The 24,316-nt window shown below is 44.8% G+C and overlaps 1 protein-coding gene and 1 long non-coding RNA gene across 14 annotated transcripts in view; one reads left to right on the top strand and one right to left on the bottom strand.

Moving 5' to 3' along the window:
• Nucleotides 1-790: 790 nt before the first annotated feature.
• LOC143355389 (uncharacterized) lies at nt 791-4,540 on the top strand. Its single transcript, XR_013082498.1, has 2 exons — nt 791-3,555; nt 3,587-4,540. It is a non-coding gene; the product is annotated as an uncharacterized LOC143355389 (long non-coding RNA).
• Nucleotides 2,919-24,316, bottom strand: part of Trc (Serine/threonine-protein kinase tricornered) — a 52,905-nt gene continuing 31,507 nt past the window's right edge. For 8 of the 13 annotated variants that reach the window (XM_076790130.1, XM_076790128.1, XM_076790127.1 and 5 more), the window contains 9 exons: nt 10,816-10,892; nt 10,364-10,597; nt 9,476-9,683; nt 9,266-9,383; nt 9,035-9,174; nt 8,154-8,399; nt 7,907-8,059; nt 7,030-7,188; nt 2,919-6,557 (listed from right to left, as the gene is read on the bottom strand). In XM_076790130.1, coding sequence (XP_076646245.1) covers nt 6,442-6,557; nt 7,030-7,188; nt 7,907-8,059; nt 8,154-8,399; nt 9,035-9,174; nt 9,266-9,383; nt 9,476-9,683; nt 10,364-10,597; nt 10,816-10,892 — 1,451 coding nt within the window. In that variant the 3' untranslated portion in view covers nt 2,919-6,441. Of the gene's footprint in view, nt 6,558-7,029; nt 7,189-7,906; nt 8,060-8,153; nt 8,400-9,034; nt 9,175-9,265; nt 9,384-9,475; nt 9,684-10,363; nt 10,598-10,815; nt 10,893-10,962; nt 11,032-14,688; nt 14,741-21,914; nt 22,250-22,405; nt 22,651-24,316 lie in introns of those variants that run through there. The other 5 variants (XM_076790133.1, XM_076790132.1, XM_076790131.1 and 2 more) reach the window with 5 other exon arrangements.

The raw sequence follows: 24,316 nt of genomic DNA, 5'->3' as shown, positions 1-24,316 counted from the left end.
ACCCCCGTATAAAATATTATTCAAAGCAGTTATTCCCTCTGCCCCCGACTAAGCTGTAAGACCTTTTCATACGCATATTTTATCTATTTTCCATTTTGTAAGTATATATATATACACGTGTTTTATATATATGTATGTATGTTATAACTCGTTTTCCTGTTAATAGTCATAGTGTTATCTTTTTATACCTATATTAATGAATAAATTATTATTTATACAACAAATATACAGAAACCTCGTCACCTCTATAGGTCAGCCTGTAGCCAGACATAAAATCAGTAGTATAGGTCAGCCTGTAGTCAGACATAAAATCAGTATCACATTTCTAAAACATGCCCAAAACTCCCACAAAACATGCCCAAAACATGGCCATAACATGTGCAAAACAGGCGCCGAATACCCGCAAAACATTCCCAAAAAATGCGCAGAATACGCCTAAAAAATGCAGAAAACATGCGAAGAACAATCGCAAAACACCCGCGAAACGTGATCATATCATGCCCAAAACATGCACCTAATTTGTGCAAAGCATGCGCAAAACACGCGCAAAACACGCGCAAAACATGATCAAATCACGCTGAAAACATGTGCAATACAGCCGCAAAACGCAGCCAAAGCACACGCAAAACAAGCCCACAACGCTTAATTTTCTTTAATTTAAAAAATTTTGCTGTTCCCGAAATTTTCGAAGACATTAATTTAGTTCTAATATCGAGTAGTCATGTCCAGGGTGAGAAAGGATGAACGTAGTCATTTTTAGTCTGTGAATCAAACGAGCACCGACTAAAATAAAAAACAATTTATTAACGACGATCACTATAATTACAATGTTACATATCGCGTGTGAAAAGCAATATTTCACTTTATACAATACATTGTGTTCCTGGTTGTTTGTTGTTATCTCTGCGATCGCTCGAGGATAATTGTTCGGTCGAGTAGCAAGGTTACCGGTAAACGTCCGAACGGCCGCGCGGACGTATCGGTTGCGCTTTATCTTTCGCCTTCCCTTTTGTCTCTGTCTATCTTTTTCTTTTTGTCCGCGACTTTGACTTTCTTCAAAATAAAATCGCAACGAGAACGAAGAAAGCGGGCGGTAACGACTATCCTACAAATAGCAATTTTGTACGCAATAAAAACGCGTTCTTCGAACGTCGAAATAGGATACTCGCTCACTTTCCCAGAGAGCGAGGGAGAGAGAGAGAGAGAGGGGGGGGGGGAGAAGAAAGACAGAGAGAGCGAGCCGGGAAGAACCAAAGACGACCGGTACAAACAACGCAACTGCGACCATTTGTAAGAAAGACAACCACGAGCATGCTCGAATCGATTCGACAATTAGAATTTCGAATCCTCGTTTCCGCAAACGGAATGTCCGCGAAACGAAACAAATCTAAGAGCGCGTTCATTTGCGTAAATCCATCGCAGACAAGCACGACACGAGAGAACGAAACCGGTTGTACATACAACGATTAAATGTTCCAACAAAAATTCACGCACCTTTCTTTTTTCTAAATTGATTCTTTCGTTTGTACGCACTGTTTGGAAATTCGGCAACGCCAAATATCTCGCCTTCCGACGAGACTCTATAACGATTTATCGATTCCAGTAAGTGATTCTCGCGGCAACTCGTGGCCAATTTAAACACGAACGGATAAATACTCTCCGTTGAAGGTATCGTTTACTTTGTAATAATAAATAAACTTATCGTTTATGAAATGTTTTCGCACGATTCTCTTCGAATTTTCACTTTGAAATTGAGCGTCGACCTATTCGACTTTTATCCGAAATATTTTCGACTAAAACCGTTTCTCGCGCGTTCACGAGCTCTGCTATGTACGCACGCCAGTGTCGCCAGATCAAGACTTGTTCCCCCACTCCAATTTCCCCTTCTACCGCGCGCTACTCCCCTACCCTACCGCCGCAGCCTGGTCACGTGACGCGTTTCGCCACTGTCGCATATACTCCGGTACTGGCAGAGAGAGGGTAACTTTTCCCCCTCAATTCGTGCTCCCTCCCCTCATCTGGCGACACTGATGCACACGCATCGAGTGTTCGATTCTGCTCTCGCTCGAATATTGGTCAAGTTCGCGCGACCGTTCCAAGAAACATTTGGTTCGCCGGCCGTTTGTTGTTGCGAAATACGAATTACGAATTACGCGAAAGAGACAAGACAGAAGATAGGGTGAATCGCGCATGCGCTGCGTTGCGCCGTAACCCGTAACAAACAACGCATTTGCGAAGGGTCCGTTGCTGCTCGGCCGGCGGCATTTGGCTCGCTGTCGACGGTGGTTTATCATTTCACTGTTTTAACCAGCGCCGCGATTTAGCCGTTTCGTAATATTTACAATGTATACCGATGACAATTACTGACATAATCTATTGGAGTTTCTCTCGGGATACGTTTACATACAGCCGATGATAGCTAGTTCGCGCGCGCGCACTCGCACACGCTCGCTGTCGATCGCACTCTTCAGTTCGGTTCCCGCGGACTTTTCACGAGTCCTCTTCGCAACTGTTCTCTTACACTTTTCGACTCTCCAAGTCGGGGCGCGTTTTCGATCGTGTCCATTTTCCAGCGGAAATTCCCCTGGGAATACATGTCCATCTAAATTCTTCGCTATCATCGCTATCTTCGCTATCCTCGCTACCTCCACTGCAGTTTCTCTATATGTAATGCGTACCGTTTACGTCCAGGGCACCGTACACTTGCTGCATACAAGGCATCTCGTGGCTATTGTTACTTTTTCTTTATTTAATCTTCTTCTCTTTAAATAAATAAATAAATTGCGTTTCGCTTCGTTTCTTTACTGGGTAGCAATTGGACGTCAGAGCATTATTATATCTGTTCTCGACAACAACGAAATTACTAAATTTATTCATTTTTTTCTTGTTCTCTCTCTCTCTCTCTCTCTCTCTCTCTCTCTCTCTCCCACACACACACGCACACAGAGACACACACATCCATAAACATGCACACACGCATACACATGCACGAACGGACGAACGATTCCTTTCTGTCTCTTCCTACGTTGGTCATTGTCGATATCCGTCACGTCGCAATTTTCTCTCGTTCGTCTCTTCGTCTTTGTTCTTCCGTCCTAGTCCCTTCGTCGGACACGCATTCGCACTTTCGCACGGAAACACATTCGTTCTGACCCATTCCGAGTTTTGTATCTACCGGTGCAGAAAATAGTTTCGCTTTTATAGTTTAAATGGTTCTTTCGTTTAAAAACTTCCGACTTAAATGGTACTTTGTAAACCTAAGTGTCCGGTGTCAGTTATATTACAGTATCGAAACTTTTTCTCGACTTTGCTCGACGGAAATGATAGCCACGCTACGCGCACGAGGGTATGGAACGTAAATAACGAACCCACGCGAAAACCCGATTCGAGATGCGTGTGCATATGGAAACAGAACCGTGTCGGTCCGAGCAAAATACGTCCGCGATTAGCCGCGTCCAATTTTCTTCAAGTTTTCTACCGTTTCAATTTGATTACGGCCGTTCTAATGGTAATTCTATTCCAATTTCAACGCGATACCGCTACCGAACGACATGTGTTCATGTTTTTTAGAATTGGCCGATGCAAGGAAGCCAGGTAAAAAATAAATGAAATACGTGAAATCACGCAAGTTTGGAAAGCCAGATTCTTCTGGCGTGAAATAACATTGATATCTATTGTCAATAAAGAACTGCTGACTCTTTTACTCGAGCATTGGTACAATTCGTTAGTTATTTCCCTTTGAAAAATACTTGGTTGAAACGAACATCCGGCTCGATCGAGGTCGTTCTAAACGCGTTTGTATGTACAGTGATTTCTCTATATATGTCGCCAAGACCTGAATGATAAATGTCGCGGAATTATCTCCACTACCGCGGGGCATACCTCGTGAGAGTCCACGAAGTTCGAGAGGCCTCGAATAAACATAACACGTCTCGGGTACGTCTCCTGTACGATACAAGACGCTGACAAGACCCGTGTTGTTGACATATATCGAGAATTCGCTGTACATGGAATAGCGTTAAAGCTTAGGACGAGCTTCGTCTTGAACGCTCCCTCCTGCTGCGCGTAGCGTTTAGGATCGGCTAGCCAAAGTCGAATAGAATCCCCGAATACGCTTCGCGGCGTGACAAGAGTTTACCGAAAAAGAGAGAAGGAAGGGGAAGGCGTCTAGGCGTCCTCTCAAGGACGCACGAGACAAAGAATTAATTTTTCCAAATCGGTAAGCTAAGCGCGCGGAACGTTGTATCGTGACGGATTGAACAATCGGTCTGGATAAAAGTGTTTTCCTTCTGCTGAAGTTAACATTTGCCATTTCTTTTCTTTTCTTTTTCTTCTTCTTCTCCTTCTTCCGGTACCGTAAGATTCCTTACATGTACATACGACGTAACGCTACGCGTTGTCTAGCAACTTTTACGATTAGTACTACCGCTACCGTGGTGCCCTGGCTGTCGGCGAACTACAACATACAAACGTTAAATCGTTCACGGTGCTAGATTCGAAAGAAATCTATGTATCGCTCGACAGAATATGCAAGACAGAACATGCGGGTGCACTATTTCTTGATTCGTGCATGGAATACTTAGCGCGATCCAATCGCAGTAGCGGCTGGTTCAAACGATTCTCTCTACCAGATGTTACACCGGGACTCATTTCGAATCGTCTGGTATCGCCTAAAGCGTTTCTTACCGACAGACATTTTCGAACCCAGGATGACCGGTAACACGCGTACTTCTTTTTTCTATTTAAATCTATTCTCCAGCGAAACGAATATAAAATCTATGCATACCGGAGACCGAAAGATCGATAGATCGAAATTATCGTGTATCGATCTACGTTCTATCCAGGGATGAAGACCGTTTCTTCTCCGTTTCATCGTTCGTTATGGATTGGGCTGCACGCTTCGAACGCGTTAGGAACCTTGATAAGGCAACGAACGAGCCCTCTGTATCTTGCAAGTCGAGTCCTCTTCCAGTTCCGCGTCTGTTCGCGCGTCTTTCTCATGGAATACTCTGCGCTGGATGGAACGCGCATGCGACGAGTCAAAGTTGCCAAAAGAATCGGAATCTCTCGAAAGGATCGTTCCAGAAGGGTCTGGCCACGGAGCGAGGAAGGCCAGGATGCCTTTTGCCGAGAGGACTGTGCTCGACCTCTCAGCACTTACCTGAGAACCGAAGGACCGACGGACCGACGGACCGACGGACCAACGAGCCGTCGAAAAGCCAATTTGGTTCGAATGATTTAACAAAATTAACAAATTCCTATCGTACCGATTACGTGGCCGCGTGCAAACGAAACACATTTTCAACGGCTCGCTACGCGCCACGGAAAATTTCGAAATGCGATCGAAAAAATGAGAACACGACCGAAACAAATTCATACGCGGAAAAATATCGTACCGATCGCGTTTCGCGCGGGACGACAAATTCGGACAAAAGCTCTCGAAAAGTGCGCGTCGAGTTTCGCGCGTATCAAGAAATTTGGAAATTTTCGAGGCAAACGTAGGGACAATCGAGTAGAATACAACGTTCGTAAAGATCAGCATTTGTTAACAGACAAAATAGCAATTTGTATACAAAACTTTCTTCAAACAATTTCATATCACAGCACTAGCTATAAATACAACGTTGGAAAGAGAGCTAAATAGGAGAGCCGAGCCAGTGTTAGATTAAAAGGGCGAAAGGACGCATCGAATGAAATTCCACGGAAAAATTGTACGCAATGCCGAGAATCGCGGGACCGAGGCTCCATCTTGCTTTTCCCAGTTAATGCGTTCGCTGCGGAGACAGAGAGAGAGACAGAAAGAGAGGGGAAGAGAGACAGCTTATTACGTTGCGCATCGACGCTCGGATGGAAACAATGCCGAGAGCAAAACGGAAATCAACTTTTGACAGTGTTTCGTAGCGTTCCGGAGAACCACCGTACAGTTGGTTCTTTTTCTGGTTGCGATTCTCTAAATGCTTCGGTTCTTTCTTATCACATGTGCATCAATCTTAAGCACTCGTTTGTTTAAAAAACGTGGTTGTTGCGGATGTTGTTTATCATTTATCATTCACTGTTTTCTGGAAACAAAAGGACGCGACGCAACGCAGCGCAGCACAACGAAACGCAACGCGGTGATCCTTGTCGTCCTCGTCCTCGTCGTCGTCGTCGTCGTCGTCGTTGTTTGCTTCCTCTTTTCTCTTGTTTCTCCTGTTTTTTTCTTGCATTTAATAGGGCGTCGCGATGATCGCATCGCGATCGCGCGTATATACATACGAGTACAAGAACGAATCACCCTCGACGATTGACCGTGCCATATACAGCAGAAAATAGAACGGATCAGCCGTCCATTCGGGACGCGGTCGATGACAGTGGAGGGTGCGGATGATGTACCAAGGCCGGAATACCAGTTGCGTCAGACTGCTGACCGCCGGTCGGAGCCGAACAAGAAATAGGGTGTTGCTATTTCTTGGTTGGCGTTCCTCGCTGCGTCAATCCCTCGAATCGCTTAAACGTGTAATTGATGAACACCCAGTCCTTGTACATCACCTCTCCGTCCTGGGGCATCGGCGCGGATGCTGCAATCGATCGAAAACGCATCGTTCAAATACCGCTCGACCCTTTTCCTTTTCGATCACGGCCTCAAATCCGGGGTAATCGTCTAGCTTAGCATCTTCTCTCAATTACGGCTACTTTATTAGACTCTTTCCAAAAATTGTCAAACTAAACGGTTTCGCTTGTTTTGTAATAGTTAATATAAATACCGAGAATCGAAACCCGTGATAGGAAATGCGATCATCGCACTTGAACTCGAACCAATCTCTAATGAATGCCAAGAGAAAATGCCCGATCGTGTACTGTTCGTTGCTGTAAAGGCAGCCCGGAAGAGATTATTAGGTACACATAATTTTTCTATTGGCCGAAGCATCAATATCGGCGAGTCAAATTGTAAAACGGGTAGGGTCTCCCTCTTGCCACTGTGCCGTTCCCGAGTGGCTCCTTTATAGCAACGAGCAGTACTTTTGAACGGCAATGTACACGACTACTCACGTATCTCCAATTTCACGTCCGGGAATTCGTCGAAGTTGGAGGTGTCGTCGATAGATCGAACCTCGACCGGAATCGCCGCCGGTCTCTCCCTGATGTGTTCCCAATCGACGCCGCGAAAGAACGGTGCCAATTTCAGTTCTTCGATGCCTCTTTGCGCACCTACGATTTTATACGTACGGTTAGCTACTACTCTACTCATCTGGCTCTGTGCTTTAACACGTTAAGTGCCACGGTCCGTAGGAACCGGCGTTAGACTTTCTACATTATAAGTCTAAATATTGAATCCTTCTTGATAACTGTTATCGATGAAGAAAAACTGTTTCGATTGCTAAAAGCAGTTATCGATGAAAGAAGTTCATTTCGATCGCTTATAACAGTTATCAATGATCGAATTTCTTTTCACTTGTTCATAATAATTATTGATGACAAAATTCATTTCACTTGCTTATTTAATTACCGAGTTTTCCGCTCTTTTTCGGATGGAGCAAGTCTGTGAATTCATTGAGAAGGTTTCGTACAACAAGACGAATCAACAGACCATAAGAACAATACAAAATCTGAACAAAAATTTTATTAAATAATTGATTGTCTACCATTTGAAAGTTGTTGTACCATCGAAATAAACTTCTGTTAGCGATCGAAATAAATTTCTCTCAACGCTTTACCAACAACAGAACAAATTTTCGGTTACTTATAATATGTATTGTAACGAATACGATTTTAGTCGATGAAATACTTGTTATTATTCCACGACTTTCTTTCTTTTTGATTATAACAGTTATGGTCCCTGGTTTTAAGCTCGGGCACTTATCGTTATAGTGAGTAACGCTACAAATCAAATATGAAAGGATAGAATTTGGATTTGGATTTTACTCACCTAATCTTCTGTCGGCTTCGCAACAGAACCTGATTATAGTATCTTTAGCTTCCTCGCTAATGGGAACTTCCGGTGGAAACACCAAGGTCTCTCTCCAGTTCATAACTTTTCTATATGTCTCCTGTGGATTCTCGCTGCAAAATGGTGGATACCCTGAAATTCGAGAAAACGGGTAAGTAAACATTTTCTATGAGAAAAAAGCAGAGAAGAAAAGAACGAAAATGGAATTCGGTAACGGACGGATTACCTATCAGCATCTCGTACATGATCACGCCCAAAGACCAACAGTCGCAAGCTGGCCCGTAACCGGTCTGCAAAAATACTTCCGGGGCTATGTAATCGGGTGTTCCCACCGTACTATAAGCGAGCGCTCTTCGGTTTCTTTTCCAGCTCTCGGCTCTCCTTTTGCTGTCCATCGCTCCGCCGCTACCACTGCCGCAGGACGCCACTGTGCGAAACACGTTTTCGCATTGAAACCGCGTATCTTCGAATTCTTATTACAGATAATAGATAATAATTGAAAAGTTAGGTTGTTCGTAACGGTTGGTTCGAATAAAAAGGTTTCATCCTTTTCATTCCCCATTTATAATCGTATAACTGTGATTAATCACGATCTCTAATCGTCCGTTGCTCATAGCGATGTCACGAATCTACGCTTAAAACGCGACTTCCGCTATTTTCTTCGCAAGTCCGACCAAATGGAATATTTTCCAGCAAATTTTTTACGCATCCAACACATCATCAAGTAAACCGATCCTTCCAGTTTCGCGAAGAAACACGTGTCGTTCGATCCGATTCTATTTTAACACTAAACTTACCGAGCCTTAAAAGTAACTGATGCATGTTGTCTTATAAAAATGACGAAATCGAATATATTTGGATATTTGTGCGGTTCGTATTATAATACGTATTATAATACATAATTAATTGTAAAATAAAACTCTATAAATTCTCTAAATTCTCTAAATTCTCCAAACTCTGTAAAATTCTAGAGAACGTAATTGTAGAATAAAAATCTGGAACTGGTCATTTTGAACCGGCGATGGTAGGTTTAGTGTATTCGATCGATCACGCGAATCACCGCGTATCGAGACATCGCTGCGCACCGACGCGACGGGTGATACTCACTGAAATCCGAAGGTTTCGCCTGACTGAGGTCTCTGTAGAAATCGGTTCGATGGGACTTCTTTAAACCCGTGCACAGACCAAAATCAGAGAGCTTTATGTGTCCTCGTGCATCCAGCAACAGGTTGTCTGGCTTGATATCCCTGCGGAGAAGGAAAAGATGCGATCGAAACCAGCGAAAAGAATCGAACAACACTTTATACGCCGGATACGCCCTGCGGGCGTTTCACTTACCTGTGAATGAAGCCGAGCTTATGAATCGAGTCGATCGCCAACGCCGTCTCGGAAATGTAAAATTGCGTGCACTCTTCGGAAAGCGTGTCCTTCTTCATCAGTAGCGTCATCATATCGCCTGGAAAAAAAAGCGTTCCGCGTACTTACAAAGTGGAACGACCGAGAACAACCGAAAACAACCGAGACCAGGTCGAGGAAAGGAGAACTTACCGCCCGGAAGAAACTCCATTATTAGATAAAGGTTGATAGGGTCTTGAAAGCTGTAGTACATTTTTACGACCCACTGATGATCCGCTTCCACCAATACGTCCCTTTCGGCTCTGACATGCGCGACTTGCTCTTTCTCGAGCATGTCGGCTTTCCTCAGAATCTTCATCGCGTACACGTGACCGGTGTCCTTCTTCTGCACGAGTCTCACCTATTTCCAGCAAGTCGGACGAACGCGCAAAGGTTAGTCGAACAAAAGATGCACATTCGATCTTTACTTATTGTATAGCGTGTCTACAAATGTCTGCCGTTTCAAAGAACCGTCGAGAGAAAACACATATATATATATATATATATATATATATATATATATATATTTTATAAAGCTCGAGTCTTCGGAGCTCCAAAGCTCAGTCTTAAAGACTAAGTTTCTAAGGCTACAATTATATAAAGCTTAAGCTTTCAAAGCTTTAAGACTCAAAGCTTCAACGCTCGGCTCTCGGCGCTCTTGGCGTTCCAATAGGAAAAAGAAATAGACAACAATTCTATGTATACGTCGGAATACTCAAACACATCCTGGCAATACAGAAGACTCGAGTCTTCGAGTTTCAAGCTCAAGCGTTGAGGACTCCAGTTCTCACAGGTCAAGGTTCAAACCTGGAAAGCTCGAGCGTTTACGGCTGAAGTCGCAACTTGAGCCTTCAAAGCTCAGGACTCAGAGCTCATTTTAACAATACTAATTTCAAGGTCTGGGTTCGGAACGATTATACACAGTACGTAATATTCTCGTAAGGAATGTTTGTTCGTCGACTAGACCGATCAATCCTATAGTGCAGCGCCGTAGCAAGCGTATCGAAAGGAACGACAGAAATTCGTAGAAGAAAGACTCACCTCTCCGAAAGCGCCCCTGCCAATTACTTTGAGCGGCTCGAAGTCTTCGACGCCGAGCCGGGAGCGTTTCAGTCGGAGGAACTCGGTTTCTTTCTGGGCATGCTGCAATCGTTTCTCCTGCTTTTGCTGTTCCGAGAGCCCTTCGTCTTTCAACGATTCCTCCAACTTGGCCAGCCTCTGTTGTCGCTCGATATGCTGGGCTATCAGATTACTGTAGTAATTCTCCAACGTTACCTGCTCACGGACAAATTGCGAATCGGTTAGCGAACAAACAAGGCGTCGAAAACGTAGAGAAACACAGAAAATGTGTGAGAGTGAGAGTGTGTGTGTGAGAGAGAGAGAGAGAGAGAGAGAGAGAGAGAGAGAGAGAGAGAGAGAGAGAGAGAGAGAGAGAGAGAGAGAGAGAGAGAGAGAGATAGTGGGAAACAAAGTATGGAAGACTCGGGCCTCACCTTGGCCTTCGTAGCCTTGTCCAACGTATGGCCGCTGAATCGAATCGTGCTCTCCGTTGCCGCCATCTCCAGCACCCCTGCAACACACGCAAAACGAGGTCAGAACAGAGCAGAGAAGAGCAGAGCAGAACGCGGAGCGTCGCGCACCAGTTTCTGGAACCGAGGTAGTCTCGTGCCATGACACTGACACGGATCCTTCTCAATTCCTCCCCCCACTTTTTCATTTTCATTCGGGGAATCCCCCCTGCACGCGACGCGACGCTACCGTGTCCCATCTAGCCTATCGTCGCATAGGATATTTGCAAAATCGCTATTGTTAACACTAGAACAACCTAGGAGGGTCAAAATGACTTGTTTGACATTTCTTCCAATTATTACTCATTTTCAGTACATTTTGTTTTGTAAAATTTTGTATAACTTTCTCTAAAATATGCAAATAATTAATTCTGCAAAGCAGTTTTCTTTTTTGTTTTTTATGTTTTTATTGTAAAATTTGATGTAGCATGCCTACATATACCGAAATGAGTCATTTTGACCTCCCACGAAACGTAGGTAATTTGTGATTTTTTCATTCTTTTTTTAATTTCTTCGTATTGTTACATGGCCGTAACAATATCTTCGCTTGTATATAAAAACATGTAACGCTTGTATATATTGATATGCTTCTGTTTTCGATGCTCTTGCATCGCAGAAAGTATTTCGCATTTAGTCAGAAAGAAACGCTGACAGAGGAAACGTTATTTCGTGAAAATAAAATAAAAATATTTTAACCCATAAAATTACTTGGAAACTATGGGAAAATTTTCCAAACTATGGAAGAAGCATCGATTATTATCCGTACATAGTTCTACGAACCGTAGTGCTTGTTTTAACATTCTCAATTGCAAGTTTAGACGAAAACAAATCAAGAAAAATTCTTGAAAGTGAATGATTCGAGTACCCAAAAAAAAAAGTTGTTTTTCAACGAATACTTTTCAACGAATAACATTACATAATTGTTACGTTACACTGATATGTCGAGTGTATTTATACTCGCAGCACAAAGATCGTTTGTGTGTCTCTCATGGGACGTTGTTTAATAAACGTTCTAAAATAACTTGTTTTCACATAAACGATTCTACAATATCTGTTCCACGAAGACACATTTCAAAACAGAGGTCGAACTGAAATTTTTTTTAAACGGTAGAATAATTGTTTGTTTTGATCTTCGATCGTTATAATCCCGATCTTTGTACACTTGACAATGAGTTTCAAGTTCCAAAGTTGCCGCGGTAATAGTAAAACCGTTTGAAACGAAAGTTTATGGCGAACACGATTGCAAAAAATATTTTACAATTGTAAAATATTTCTTGATCCGCACGGTCACAGGTATCGCGTGAACTCGAATCGATAAAATATATTGAAAAACACAGATGTGGCACTGTACTTCGCGCATGAGGCGAGCAACCATGCGGTATTATGATGCAATGGTCGAACTCTACGAGCGGCACGCGCTTCAGTTTCTATAATATGTGCACGCACGGCCGCGCCACTACTTTCCATACCTTCCAGCGTTGTCAAACTTTCGAATTCATCTGTAACGCTGCGGGAACGTGGCTTTAAAATTTCAAATCGTTAAAAAAATGAAGAAAAAAAAATTTGATTTTTAAAGTCCCCGACGCGTTTCTACGGAATTTTCCAATGACTCATTCAGCAGAAGCAAATTTTTTCATCGTCAGCGAGCACGTCGAAACGGCGACACGGTGACTCGACTGACAATCGAGCCCGAAAAAAAGACTGGAAAATCGTAGGAACCGTTTGTCCGGAAATTTGAAGCAAAAGTCTGATAGTCGGCCTTGAGCTAGCTTATTGAATAATGACCGTGACGAGTACTGGTACGACCAACGAGCCTTCTCACGGCGTATCGAGTTTCTTTTGGATTCGAGGTATTTATGAGGTATATGCGCGCGTTCTGCTCTAGGCAGCAGCTAAATTCGAGCCCGATTCCAAACCCAAACCGAAACCCGATAATCGAGACAGTTTCAACGAGTCTCGACGGTGACGTCGATGCTAGACAGCGGCCATTTACCATTTCCGACGTTGGTAAACGTTCCGGCAACAAGCAAGGATTAGGCCTTACTCGCCCTCAAGGTGTACTCTGGGATCGGATCCACGCGGAACTAGGGAGTAGGCACAATGACGTCACGCGCTGATTACATTACGGATTACAAGGCCGCATTAAACCATTCTAGAAGCCGTACACTCCGCGAGGCTCTGTTGCGTTCGGTCCGCAAATAAGAGGTAATACAACACGCGAAGAATGTACAACGAGGAACAAAGGACAGGAATCGGTATGCGTCGCTTGTACGCGAAAACAGTTCGAGTTCGAGTTCGAGCACGGGTTTGCTTCGTATCGTTCGACTCGAACGCACAATTTCACCGATCAGACCGATGCATAAAACGTTTTATCGTTATCACTGTTACTGTCGTTGTCGTTGTCGTTGTCGTTATCGTTATCGTTATCGTTATCTTTGGTTGCCCGTTCGATGGACGAAGACAAAGTTGGGCTTGCTCGAGCTTGCGATCGAGTCACGCTCGAAAAACACAGCACACGGTTTCGCAAAATGTGTTCCGCGCCGAAGGAACCTACGCGAGGACGCATGCGGTAACCGAAATACAGGCGTTTCGCCCTAAGGTCGACTGAACGTGTGGCTTCCGTGCGGCGATCATTACGTAAACCTAATCTCGAAAGTTCCAACGGCGAAGCGAACATTTTCTGTCCTCGATGGCGCCATTCCGATGTTCGTTTTCGATTTCATGCGAATACGAAAGATCCCTTGTAAAATCGTCGGCTCGGTTCGAAGACGGCGCGGCGCAGACACAAATCACTCGTTCGAAACGATTCCGAGCGCTCGAACTTCCGAGTTCCGATACGGAACACAAGGCAGTTCAACATCCGATGGAAATCGTGTGAAAGTGAAAACGCCGATTACATACACCGCCGCGCCACGCCACACCACAACCACTTCGACCGCGTCGACCTCTGCTAGAAATCCTGACGCGACGTCCTGCTCGTCGGAAGAATTCGAGTGGCTATATGTTGCGATCACAGGCCGTAGAAACTGTGGGACCCCGTATACGGTATTTACTCGATTTGTGAATCGATCGATCTTCTTTCTTCGCTCGGTACTAAGATCAGGGACCCAATTACTGTACCTATAATAATTATACCAATTTTGAAAGCATAATGAACTTTAAAAAGGAGATATATAACATGTATATTAACACTTTGAACGCCAAACTGGAAACCCCAAAAATTCCATAAAATCAAAGTAAATTATTTAATGAAATAAAAATTGCAAAAAATTAAATGTATGATACTGAGTAATCCTCCAACTTTCTTGCATGTTACAGATCCTAATCAAGTTCGGTACAATGAATATATCAACGTGAAAATTCATTTTAAAACCTGCACAAATAATTCCTTCACCCACATATGGGTGACGTGGCATTCAACGTGTTAACCGATTTTAATGAAAAAATTTAACATCTCTTTTTTAATATTCATTACGCTTTAAAAAGAAGTATAATCAATATACGCACGGTAATTGCTATCCCCACAGTAATTGGGTCCTTTACCCTTGCGGATGCCCGATCGAAATCACATTCGCATGATATTAAAAAGAGATTCAATCTGTTTTTAATATTCAAATGTACATACAATATTTATTTTACATTAAGTACAATTTTTTTTCAAATATGCAGGAAATATCTATTCCATGTTACGAGAAAAATATTTTTTTCTAAATATAAAATCAATCTTTATCTTATATTAGAAATAGAAATATAATATACAGATATATAGGAGATTAGATAGAAGTTGGTCCTCCTTACCGATTTTGATGGCCTTGAAATGTGTTGTCAAGCTCATCATTCCGAACAACTTTTCCCTATACATGTCACTGCCGCTCGATTTTAATTTTCGAGACATTCGCAAAGAACTATTGCTTATTAGCTGTATTGAATTTTCCGTATTCTTACACGCTCCGTGGCAACGCAAGCCTGTTCCGACGCGGCGCGGCGTCTGTTTACTTTTTTTGTAAACACGCTGTGAAGCTGAGAGAGAATAACAGGGTCTCGCTCTGGTCATACAGAAAGCATACGGGCTTTCAATTTGGAAAGCTACTTTTCGATTTTCGTATGCGTGGTCGGGCCGGCCTAACGGCTGGCCCTCTCCGCCCCCTCCGCGACCTAACCACCACAGCTCATTCTATTCACATAATCTTTGCATTGTAGCTATCATTCAGAATTTGACCTAGTAATGGAAAATCGTGCGAACAGAATGTGTCGTGGTTAGGTCGTGGAGGGGGCGGAGAGAGCCAGCCGTCGGGCTGGCCCGACCACGAATACGAACTTATCAGATACCCAAACAAGCACAAAAACATAACATTTCTAAGAAGCAGAGTACCTTACGAACGCCATGATTTCATACGAAAATCCAAGAGAAAAAATTCAATACAGTATTAGTAATAGTTTTTTGCGGATATCTCGAAAACTGAAACCGAGCGGCGGTAACATGCATAGGGAAAAGCTGTTCAGAATGATGATCTTGACAACATATTTCAAGGTCATCAAAATCGGCGAGGGAGGCCAACCTCTATATAATTACCAATATTTATTTTGTAGTATGAAAAATATATTTTTTTCTAAATTCTGAATCAAGAATAAAACTTAACTTTTAAATGATTATTACAACAGTATATTATATTACATTTTTTATATTTTCTAAACATTCAATTGACATTTCTTGCACATGTGTACAATATTTAGATCCAATAGTTTCCTCATATGAAGAAGTGTGGCTTAAAAAATATTTTTCCAATATTTGAAAAAAATATTCAACCAATATTGTTGTGCTACTAGGACGGAGGGGGGATAATTTTCAACTATACGTAACTTGGTTTGTAACTCGTACGCACTCGTGTACGAGCGTGTAAACGAAACATTTATTGCAACGTTTCCAAGAAAACCGAATTGAACCGCCGATATGGCATTCGATAATTTGTCAAGAAAAAACGTTTCGACTTTTTTCCTTCAACGAGGAAACGGGAGTCGAGTGGAAATTTCTTTTCTCCTTTAATCATTTTTCGAACGATGTCATGTAATCGTGCTATGCCGTCTAATCGAAGCAATGATATGATTTGTGAGTTTTCCCGGCAGAGATTCGATTAAAAGTACGGGGCCACCGAGCAAGCGGGCAAGCACGGCAATCATCGAGGAGAGCATGAGTCATCTATGCAGGCGTAGGCGTCGATGGTAATGCTGCTTATCGCCGCGAGTGCTTTTAGAAATTATTTACGTTCAACGATCGTGTAAATAATGGAAGGCGAACTCTTCGGCCGGCTGGCGTTCGATGTGCCTCGGCTCGAAGCGAATCGAAACGAATCGAACTGTAACGGAGGTGAACGGAACCAGACGATTTCGTCGTCGTGTCTATAATTGCGAGAACGGTCGCCTAAGTGATTGCTAGAAATCCGTTGTTTTTTTTTCTACGCAACGAAACGTCAGGACGCGGCTGTACCATGTAGGTAGTAGATACATAGGTGTATACGTGCTCTACCTGTTTATTTTGATGGGCACAGCCGTTTCAAAATTCCGTGTACTTCGAAGAGTTCTTCATTTTGAACAACTACTAGCCTACTAGCCTACTAGCCTTCGCCAACGAATCCTCGCGTTACAAGCGAGCGGAGTGGCGCGGCTATCGTTCTTAACCCCTTGCCCTATAATATCGAGACGTACAGATCGGACTCGCGCCGAACGCGTCGGACAAAACCTACTAAACACGTACGTCGTTAACTTTTATTTAACTGAAATCAACTTTACTCCGTTACGAATACAGGAAGCTAACATCATAGGCAGTAAATACATTTTCCTTTCTTGGAAATTATAAACGACGAACAACCTCTATTGTTGTGGATACAAAGAAAATCATAGTTTATCGAGGGAAACCTTCCGAAGCTTTGCAAGCGACATCAGAGTCGCCGAACGTGGAACCAAAAACTACCAGCTGAATTTATCTCGAGGATACGAAAACGAAGACCGGGACGGGGGCGGGGGCGGGTTCGCGTGTAACGCCGATCGATAAGCGTCCGCAAAAGCCTGGAAATTCCGAAGGAACCGTTTCCCTCTCGCTCCCTCGCTCTCTTCGTGGAAATAACAGCTCTGGTCGATCGATCGCTTTTCAATTCGAATTCGGATCGATACGCGAGAACGATCCGAGAGCTCGGCTTTAAAATTTAAAACGGAACGAAACGGACCGGACCAGGGCGGGGAACGTCTCTCGTTAACACGTTGCCATTGCTATCAATTTTTCGTAGCGATCGAAGCAGCAGGTTTCGCTCGCTGCCTCTGGTTTTAATAAATTCAATAGGCTAACAAACTTGATCCGCATCGATAGCAAGAAATAGAAATTAAATCGGATCTTATCTCCCCTCCTAATTATTCCAACTAAGTCGATAGCAATGTGTTTTCACTATTTCAGTAACCAACAGAGCCGTCCAATTAAAACATTCTGTAACCATGAAAACTGTTAACTTCTCGGAGTCAAGTAGAATCGGACGCGCATCCTTTCGTGCCGATCGACCAGTTCCCAGTCGATTTCTTTCGCTAGAAAATCCATCTCGCGCGATGAGACCGCTTTTAACTTGTCCTACATACTTTTCCCGGAGAACAACGGCCGATATTATGTATCCGTATCACCATCGAATCGGTCGAAACGGTGTCGCGAAGGATCATTTCCCGCTAATTAATATGCAATCGAGACGATGCGTGCGCGAAAATAACGAGCACGATAATAAAAAAAAAAAATTCGAACACTCGGCTCCCGTTCGTGTTATTGATTTTCTCCGGCGGCGTAGGACGCGCGTGTCCTCGTCCACGCTGTACACTATATACACGCCGAGTATCCACGCGAGTATCCGCGCGAGCGTGTGCCACGTCGCGTCGCAATCGAACAAACGGTACATTCACCTACAAAGCCGAGACACGGGGACGGCCATACGATTTCGTGAGAGGTGGGTTTCGAGTTTTTCGACACTGGCCGGCGCGGCGATTCCGTTTCAACGCCGTGAACCGCGCGCGGCAACGTCCACGTCAGTTTCGTCGCCGACGAGCTGCACAATTATACAAACAATACGGCCGACGAAAATCACCGCGATCCACTTTCTCGACGCGAACGGACGACACGGTTGCGAGCTCGAAATATCCCCGCCGGTCGAAAGGTAGATAGCTGGATAGCTCTGGGTAGCTGTAGGTGTAACGGCGCTCCTTTTTACTTCAAAGAGCGCAATTGCGATTCTACGAGTCGTTCGCCGGTCGATATTCAACCGCCGACACCGCCGCTCGCGTTCTTTTTCTACGCACGCACGGTGCGATATTTTTGCAACCCGAGTACTTAGATAGGGAAGAGTAGCTGAATGTATACCAGTGCCCCGGTTTGATCTAATTTACGATTCGTGTTGCACAGTATTCCGTTTTCTCAAGATACATGCTGGTTTGACAGAGGCGTATGTCCAAATTAGGCTCCCGCCCCGAGAAACGTCTATTTGAATCTTCAAATAATTCCATCGCCGCGTATTAAGCAATTGTACATATAAATTTGTGTAGCAACACGCAAAAAAAAAAATTTCATTGTGCCCGACTAAAATGTTTCCACGGGGCCAAAAATAGAGCAAACACGATGCATGCGTGACAACGCGTATAGTTACATATAGATACGTGAATACATATGTGTACTTAGGATTTTACAAATCTGCGGATAACATAACTGTGCAACGCGAATCGCGGTGAATACGATCACTTTGTCCGGCTAAATTGTGAGAATATCGCGCCGTGCTACAATTCGGAACCAGTCGGAGTGCGTCGCATCGATTCCCCGTTTCTCGGAGAAAAGAATGCTGTCGTGGACCAACGATCGTTGAGTATTTCTGAAAATAGGTAAACAAGGCGAGAAGGAATGAGCAGGAATATTACTCCGAAAAGTAGGACGAGTTCGAAACGCGCGTTTAAACTGAACGGCATTTTTCGCTGGCGAACACGCTCTCCCATTTCCTTCTCCTTTCATAGTCCGGTGATCGCGATCAAAGGATCTTGCGAAAAACTCGCTCGGACTACCACCAAAGGAGATACGCGTGTCTATCAAAGAAACCGAATAATCGGAAAAAGTGTGTATTCGTCAAACTTGGCATCACGATTTTAGAAGAACGAATAACAGCGCTTAACGCCGTATAGTTTTCCGATAGGGCGCGTTTATTGCAAACGCGTGTCCTCCGCTGGGCGGAGAAAAGAAAAATACGGGACAAATTTTTCAGAAAATAATACATCCGATTCGTCGTTTCGTGTACAAAAGATAACGCCCGATCTATTGTCCTTTGAACGTGCTTTTCCCCGCCACCGATCGCTCTGACTCATACTCTTTCGCTCGCCCACCAGAGATATATCTAATTATTCGAACACGCGAGTGTGTGCGCGCAGCTTCGTGATCCCATTCTTGGCGAGTCGAGAATCATATTCAATCTTTACCGTTGCTCCGTAAGCAAATTACCCGCGCATTTTTTCTTTTTCAGCAGCATTAACACATTGTTGTCGGGACACGGATACATCCGTCTTTTTATCCGTTTTTCATTGTCTGCTGGTGGAAGTCGGGGTTTTTAACGACGGATTATGTTACAACCGTCTTTGTGACAGTTCCACACAATACACATACTTATTATACAGACATACTACTTTTGTTATTTATAGTGTTATCTTAAAGTTGTAGCGATTTCGAAAAGTGTCTAATTTCTTACGCGGCGGCTGAAATATTGCCCGTGCCAGGGTCAAGGCCGCGCGCGAAATGTCCCACAAACAATGTGTTAACAGGCTGTGTGTTCGTCCTATCGTCTTGATTGCGTCCGGCGTTAGGTGAATTCCCCCTGTTCGTTTGTGTTCGGAAAGAAGCGAAAAACAAGGCAAACGGTATAAGGTATTTCGAACGTTTCAAAAATATACGCCTCGCGGCGCGAACGGTCGACGGCTAATCTTTAGGAGCGCGCGTTCCGTATCTGTGTCACGCGGATTCTCCGAGTTCGAATTCGAGTTCGAGTTCGAGTTCGAGTTCGAGTCAGTGGCGCTAGCTTGCCCGCTCGGACTTGCTTGGACTCGACTCGACTCGGGCCGCTGTGCCCCGGCCTCGTGCTCTTTCACCTACTAACGGTTGCTTTATTACGGTTCTTCCGAGTCCCGGCAAACGCCGCCAACAAATCGTCCAATTTCCATGCTGCTTCGCTCGCGGTTTCTTCACCTTCGGTTCGACTTGCTTGCGACCTACGAAATCACTGTTTCCGTTCGACTAAGAGAGTACCTTATAGAGAGTACTATTTTTGGAGGTGGGTTTAGCGTTTCACGCGCGTCTCGCACGATTGTTCGACGCGTTCATTCTATCCCACACGCCACGATTTTCCTAACATCGACAACGATTACAACTTTTTTGTTTTTTACAGTGAATTCTCGTTACGAGTCAGTTGCGCCGTTCTGGTGACTGACTCTTAGATGAAATCTGAGGTTGTCGCCGAGCGTCGCGTTTGAAATACACAGGGCACGCTGGAAATCTAAGAGTCACATCCGTCTATAAGTCATAAGCCTATGACTACTAGGCGATAGTGACAAGAAGACTGAGAAAATGTCTTTCTCCGATTCAATGTTACACGTATGATCACCGCGGTGGTGTGGGTAGTTTCTTTGACTCCAAATCGTAAGGTTGGCACTGACTCGTAACGAGAATTCACTGTATAATCCTCTAAGAGACTTGACGTCGCGATTGTAGTTCTATATTTCAACAAAAACGAATAAGGGTCGGTTTATACATCCCGGTCCCGGTCCGGTGAATGTGTAAGCGCTGGATATAAAAACAGAGCAATCAAATACGCGGCCGTTTTGTCGACAGAAATTTGGTTACTCTGTTTTTGTGCCTAGCGCTTACACACTCGCCGGACCGGGGCCGGAATAAACAGGTTGTCTAAAACTACGGGAGCATATTGTACAAGTACAAATAAGAGCAAAATGTTATTTGATGTTCGGTTAGAAACGCTTTATTACAAAGTTCTAAAGAAATGAAATTGAATTTGGTGGACTTTACTTCGCATAGTATGGAAAATCGAACGCGCTTATCTTGTTCGTCGATAGTTATCATGCTTACTATCTTGGAGTGATTCCACATCAGTGTCACTTTTACCGCAACACCTGTTAGATCAAGGAATCGTGGTAAAAATACCAAGAGTGTTTTCAAATGAGGAATACGCTGGTATCCGTCTAGTAATCCGCCGTTACCAAATTCCATTTCATTTGTTTATAACTTTGTAACGAAGTGTTTCTAACCGAACTTCAAATAACATTTTCTCTTATTTATACTTGTAGAATATGCTCCCGTAGTTTTGCCTGAAAAAACACGTATAAAACGATCATTGTGATAACATAATTCGTAGATTTTCTTTGAAATCTTCCTCACCAGCCTGGCTCGATATTGTGGAGCAAGCGGTTCAACCGATTTTTGTTAGGATTTAGGAATTACGCTCATTTCGATCAACGTTAGCTCCACTGTTTCAGCATCGTCGATTCAATTAGGTACTCGAACTACCCGGGATCTTTGGAGGTGGTGATTTCACGGTCAATGGGATAAACAGACGCAGACGCTGTCTCGATGCAAGCTCGTAGCTCGTAGCTCGTAGCACGGAGGGATTGCGATCGAGACGCGCGGAACAAGCTTGGCGGTATACGATCTCGCGATCGAAGCGAAATCGACGGCTATCGTTTCGATAGTCGATGCGTTCGCGCGAAGAACATTTCGGTGGAAGAGGATCGCCGGCAGGGTTTCGAAAAAAAGCTCGAACAGCGGATGTCGGTCGCAGCGTCGATTTCGTGGCAGCGGGTGCATCGTTACGTAAAGGAACGTTCGAGGTTGGAAATAGCTGTCACGGATTCGAGCGAAACCGATTCCGACGAAGGCGAACCGAGACGGACCCGGACGAGCCGCTTTCGTTCAGCTCGATCGCGAATCGATCGCGCACTCGTAACGAAAAATGTACCTTGCTGCTCGTTATAGTCGACGGGAGGTTTTCACACGACTGCGCATCGTTCGACGCGTATTTCGATTCGGTCAGCTGAGAATATCGCGTGTTCGGTGCGGCGTGTCCAATTTTAGCGGGCCTCGAGAGAAGCGCGAGCCTAGGCCGCGTTGCAGAGAGGATCGCGAGAACGACGCGGCTGTGTCCACACTTTGATTCCGTTTCAACTTGAACGATCGTCGTCGGCCTCGTTGCCGTCGATGGTGGTTGGTCGATCGACGTCGACGAGGTATCCGCGCACAGAGGAACCTGGTCACCGCGACGATCGCAATCGAGAGAGAGAGAGAGAGAGAGAGAGAGAGAGAGAGAGAGAGAGAGAGAGAAAGAGAGAGCAGCCGCCGCTCTCCACGGTTTTCGGTTTTCGATTTTCGGTTCCCGGTTCGAAACGCGTCGCACGAGCGCGAACCGGCGACTCACTCCCGATGGTCTCTCTTTCTCCGGCCTGTTCTCACCGTGTGCTGATCGCCGATGCGCGGAGAGCGGTATGGAGCGGTATGGAGCGGCGTGGAGCGGCGTGGAGCGGCGTGCAACGGCGTGCAGCGGCGCGGAGCGGCGCGGCGTGGAGCAGCGCGGCGAGATCGCTTCGAACTCGAGGGGAGTCTCACCGAGGAATAGGAGAGACCGAGGAAAGGGGAGGGACCGAAACAGCGCGACTCTAACTTGTCACCTGATCGCGGCCGTCCGCCTGCGCGCTCTCTCGCTCCTCTCCGCCCCTCGCACCCGCCTCGCCCGCCGCGAAGCGTCTCTCGCAGCGAACACGAGCCGCCGCGCGTTCGTTTCAAGTGCGATTCTTTGCGTGCAATAATACAAAACAAATATTTGTGCACCGCGTTCACTTTTACTCGAGTTTCTCGGACTCGTTCATTTCTGAAGTAACATCGATCAATTTATCGTCAATTTACGAACAAGCGAATCAACGGTCCAGCGAATTTATTGCCAATAAAATTTGATTCAATTCGATCGAAACAGATGCAAAAAGAAGAGATGACAGAAGGCAATGGTTAAAAAATATTGTGAGATTTGAAAGAGCAATCATCGAATAGTAACCGACCTCCTCGCATCCGATTGCTTGCTTACGGACGAAAACAGCTAAAAAATAATGATAAATATGTAGAAATGAAAATAATGTTTCTCGGTTAGATTCGCATGTAACACGCGGCACTGCGCGTCCCACCCCGCGAGCACGCAAACAAGAAAACAAGCGTCGTGGCTCGCGGCACACCGACCGCCTTGCAAACGGTACCGCGCGCACCTCATCCGCATCCGCATCCGCGTGCGCGTTCGCGCCCGTGTCCGTATTCCGTGTCCGCATCCGCGTCCACCCTCGCCCGCTTGTTCTGTTTGCTCCGGCACCGCCAATGCCACGGATACCGCAGCCGCGAAAGGAGCGTCCTCTAGACTCTAGAGCGAATCGTTCTCTCGGCTTCTCGGTCACGCGCCGCTCGCGACGCTCGAAACTTGAAGGTCTTCCGGCTCCTCTCTGGTCGTGAGAACCACGTATACCACCTTCGAAAACCGTCGTCGTCCGTCGAATTGCAAGCAAGCGGGAAAACGCCCGTGAACGCGTAATAACGCACGGTGCACCAATTACAAGTGTCCGACCTAAATTTGTTGACATACGCGTCGGTGGCACGATCTTCGCTGTCCCCTTGGTTCAGGTTGAGGTTCATCTTCGTCCGGTACGCTACCCCTTATAGTCCCGTCAACCTTGGAATGGCCGTGCAACGATCCGATTAAGCGGTCGAATATTTTATATTCTTTTGTAAAAGCTTACGGAAGAGTCCAAATTATATATCGATATCTTTTACTGGTTATTCCCTTGAAAAAAATTAAAATTTTATTAAAATTAGAATTTTTACTGGAGTTTTCCCTCGAAAAACGTCCACTCGACGAACAACGTAGACCGTATTCGTATTCGTGCTCGCGTAATTCGCGTGATTAGCGTGGTTCGCATCATTTGCGGGATTTGCGTAACGCGATACGCGCGCACCTTCGAACGATCATTTTCTGACGCGGGCGCGTGAAACATACGAGGCGAGATCATCATTTCAGAGCGATGAATCATCGATGAACAAAGTTGGTCGGCACGGTGCAAGCGAGCGATAAGCATTCGTCGAGAAACTGACGTCACGGGAGTGGCGCGCAACAAGACTGATCGCATTACCAATCGAATGTCCCGATAATTGAATTTTTCTGCGCGAGTCTCGAGCTTTGCCTGGATGGTGCTAAGCGTACGCACGCGTTAACGCTGGCATCGACGGACGAGTCGAATACTTGATAGATTTTCTGTGAAATCTTGATCACGAGTCCGACTCGATATTATAGGGGAAGGAGTTAAATACAAGGTTTACTTTAACCTCTTA

Source organism: Halictus rubicundus, chromosome 7, assembly GCF_050948215.1.
Source record: "Halictus rubicundus isolate RS-2024b chromosome 7, iyHalRubi1_principal, whole genome shotgun sequence".
Lineage (NCBI taxonomy): Eukaryota > Metazoa > Arthropoda > Insecta > Hymenoptera > Halictidae > Halictus > Halictus rubicundus.
Note: the sequence above shows the minus strand (reverse complement) of the source record. Positions and strands in the feature narration are given on the sequence as shown.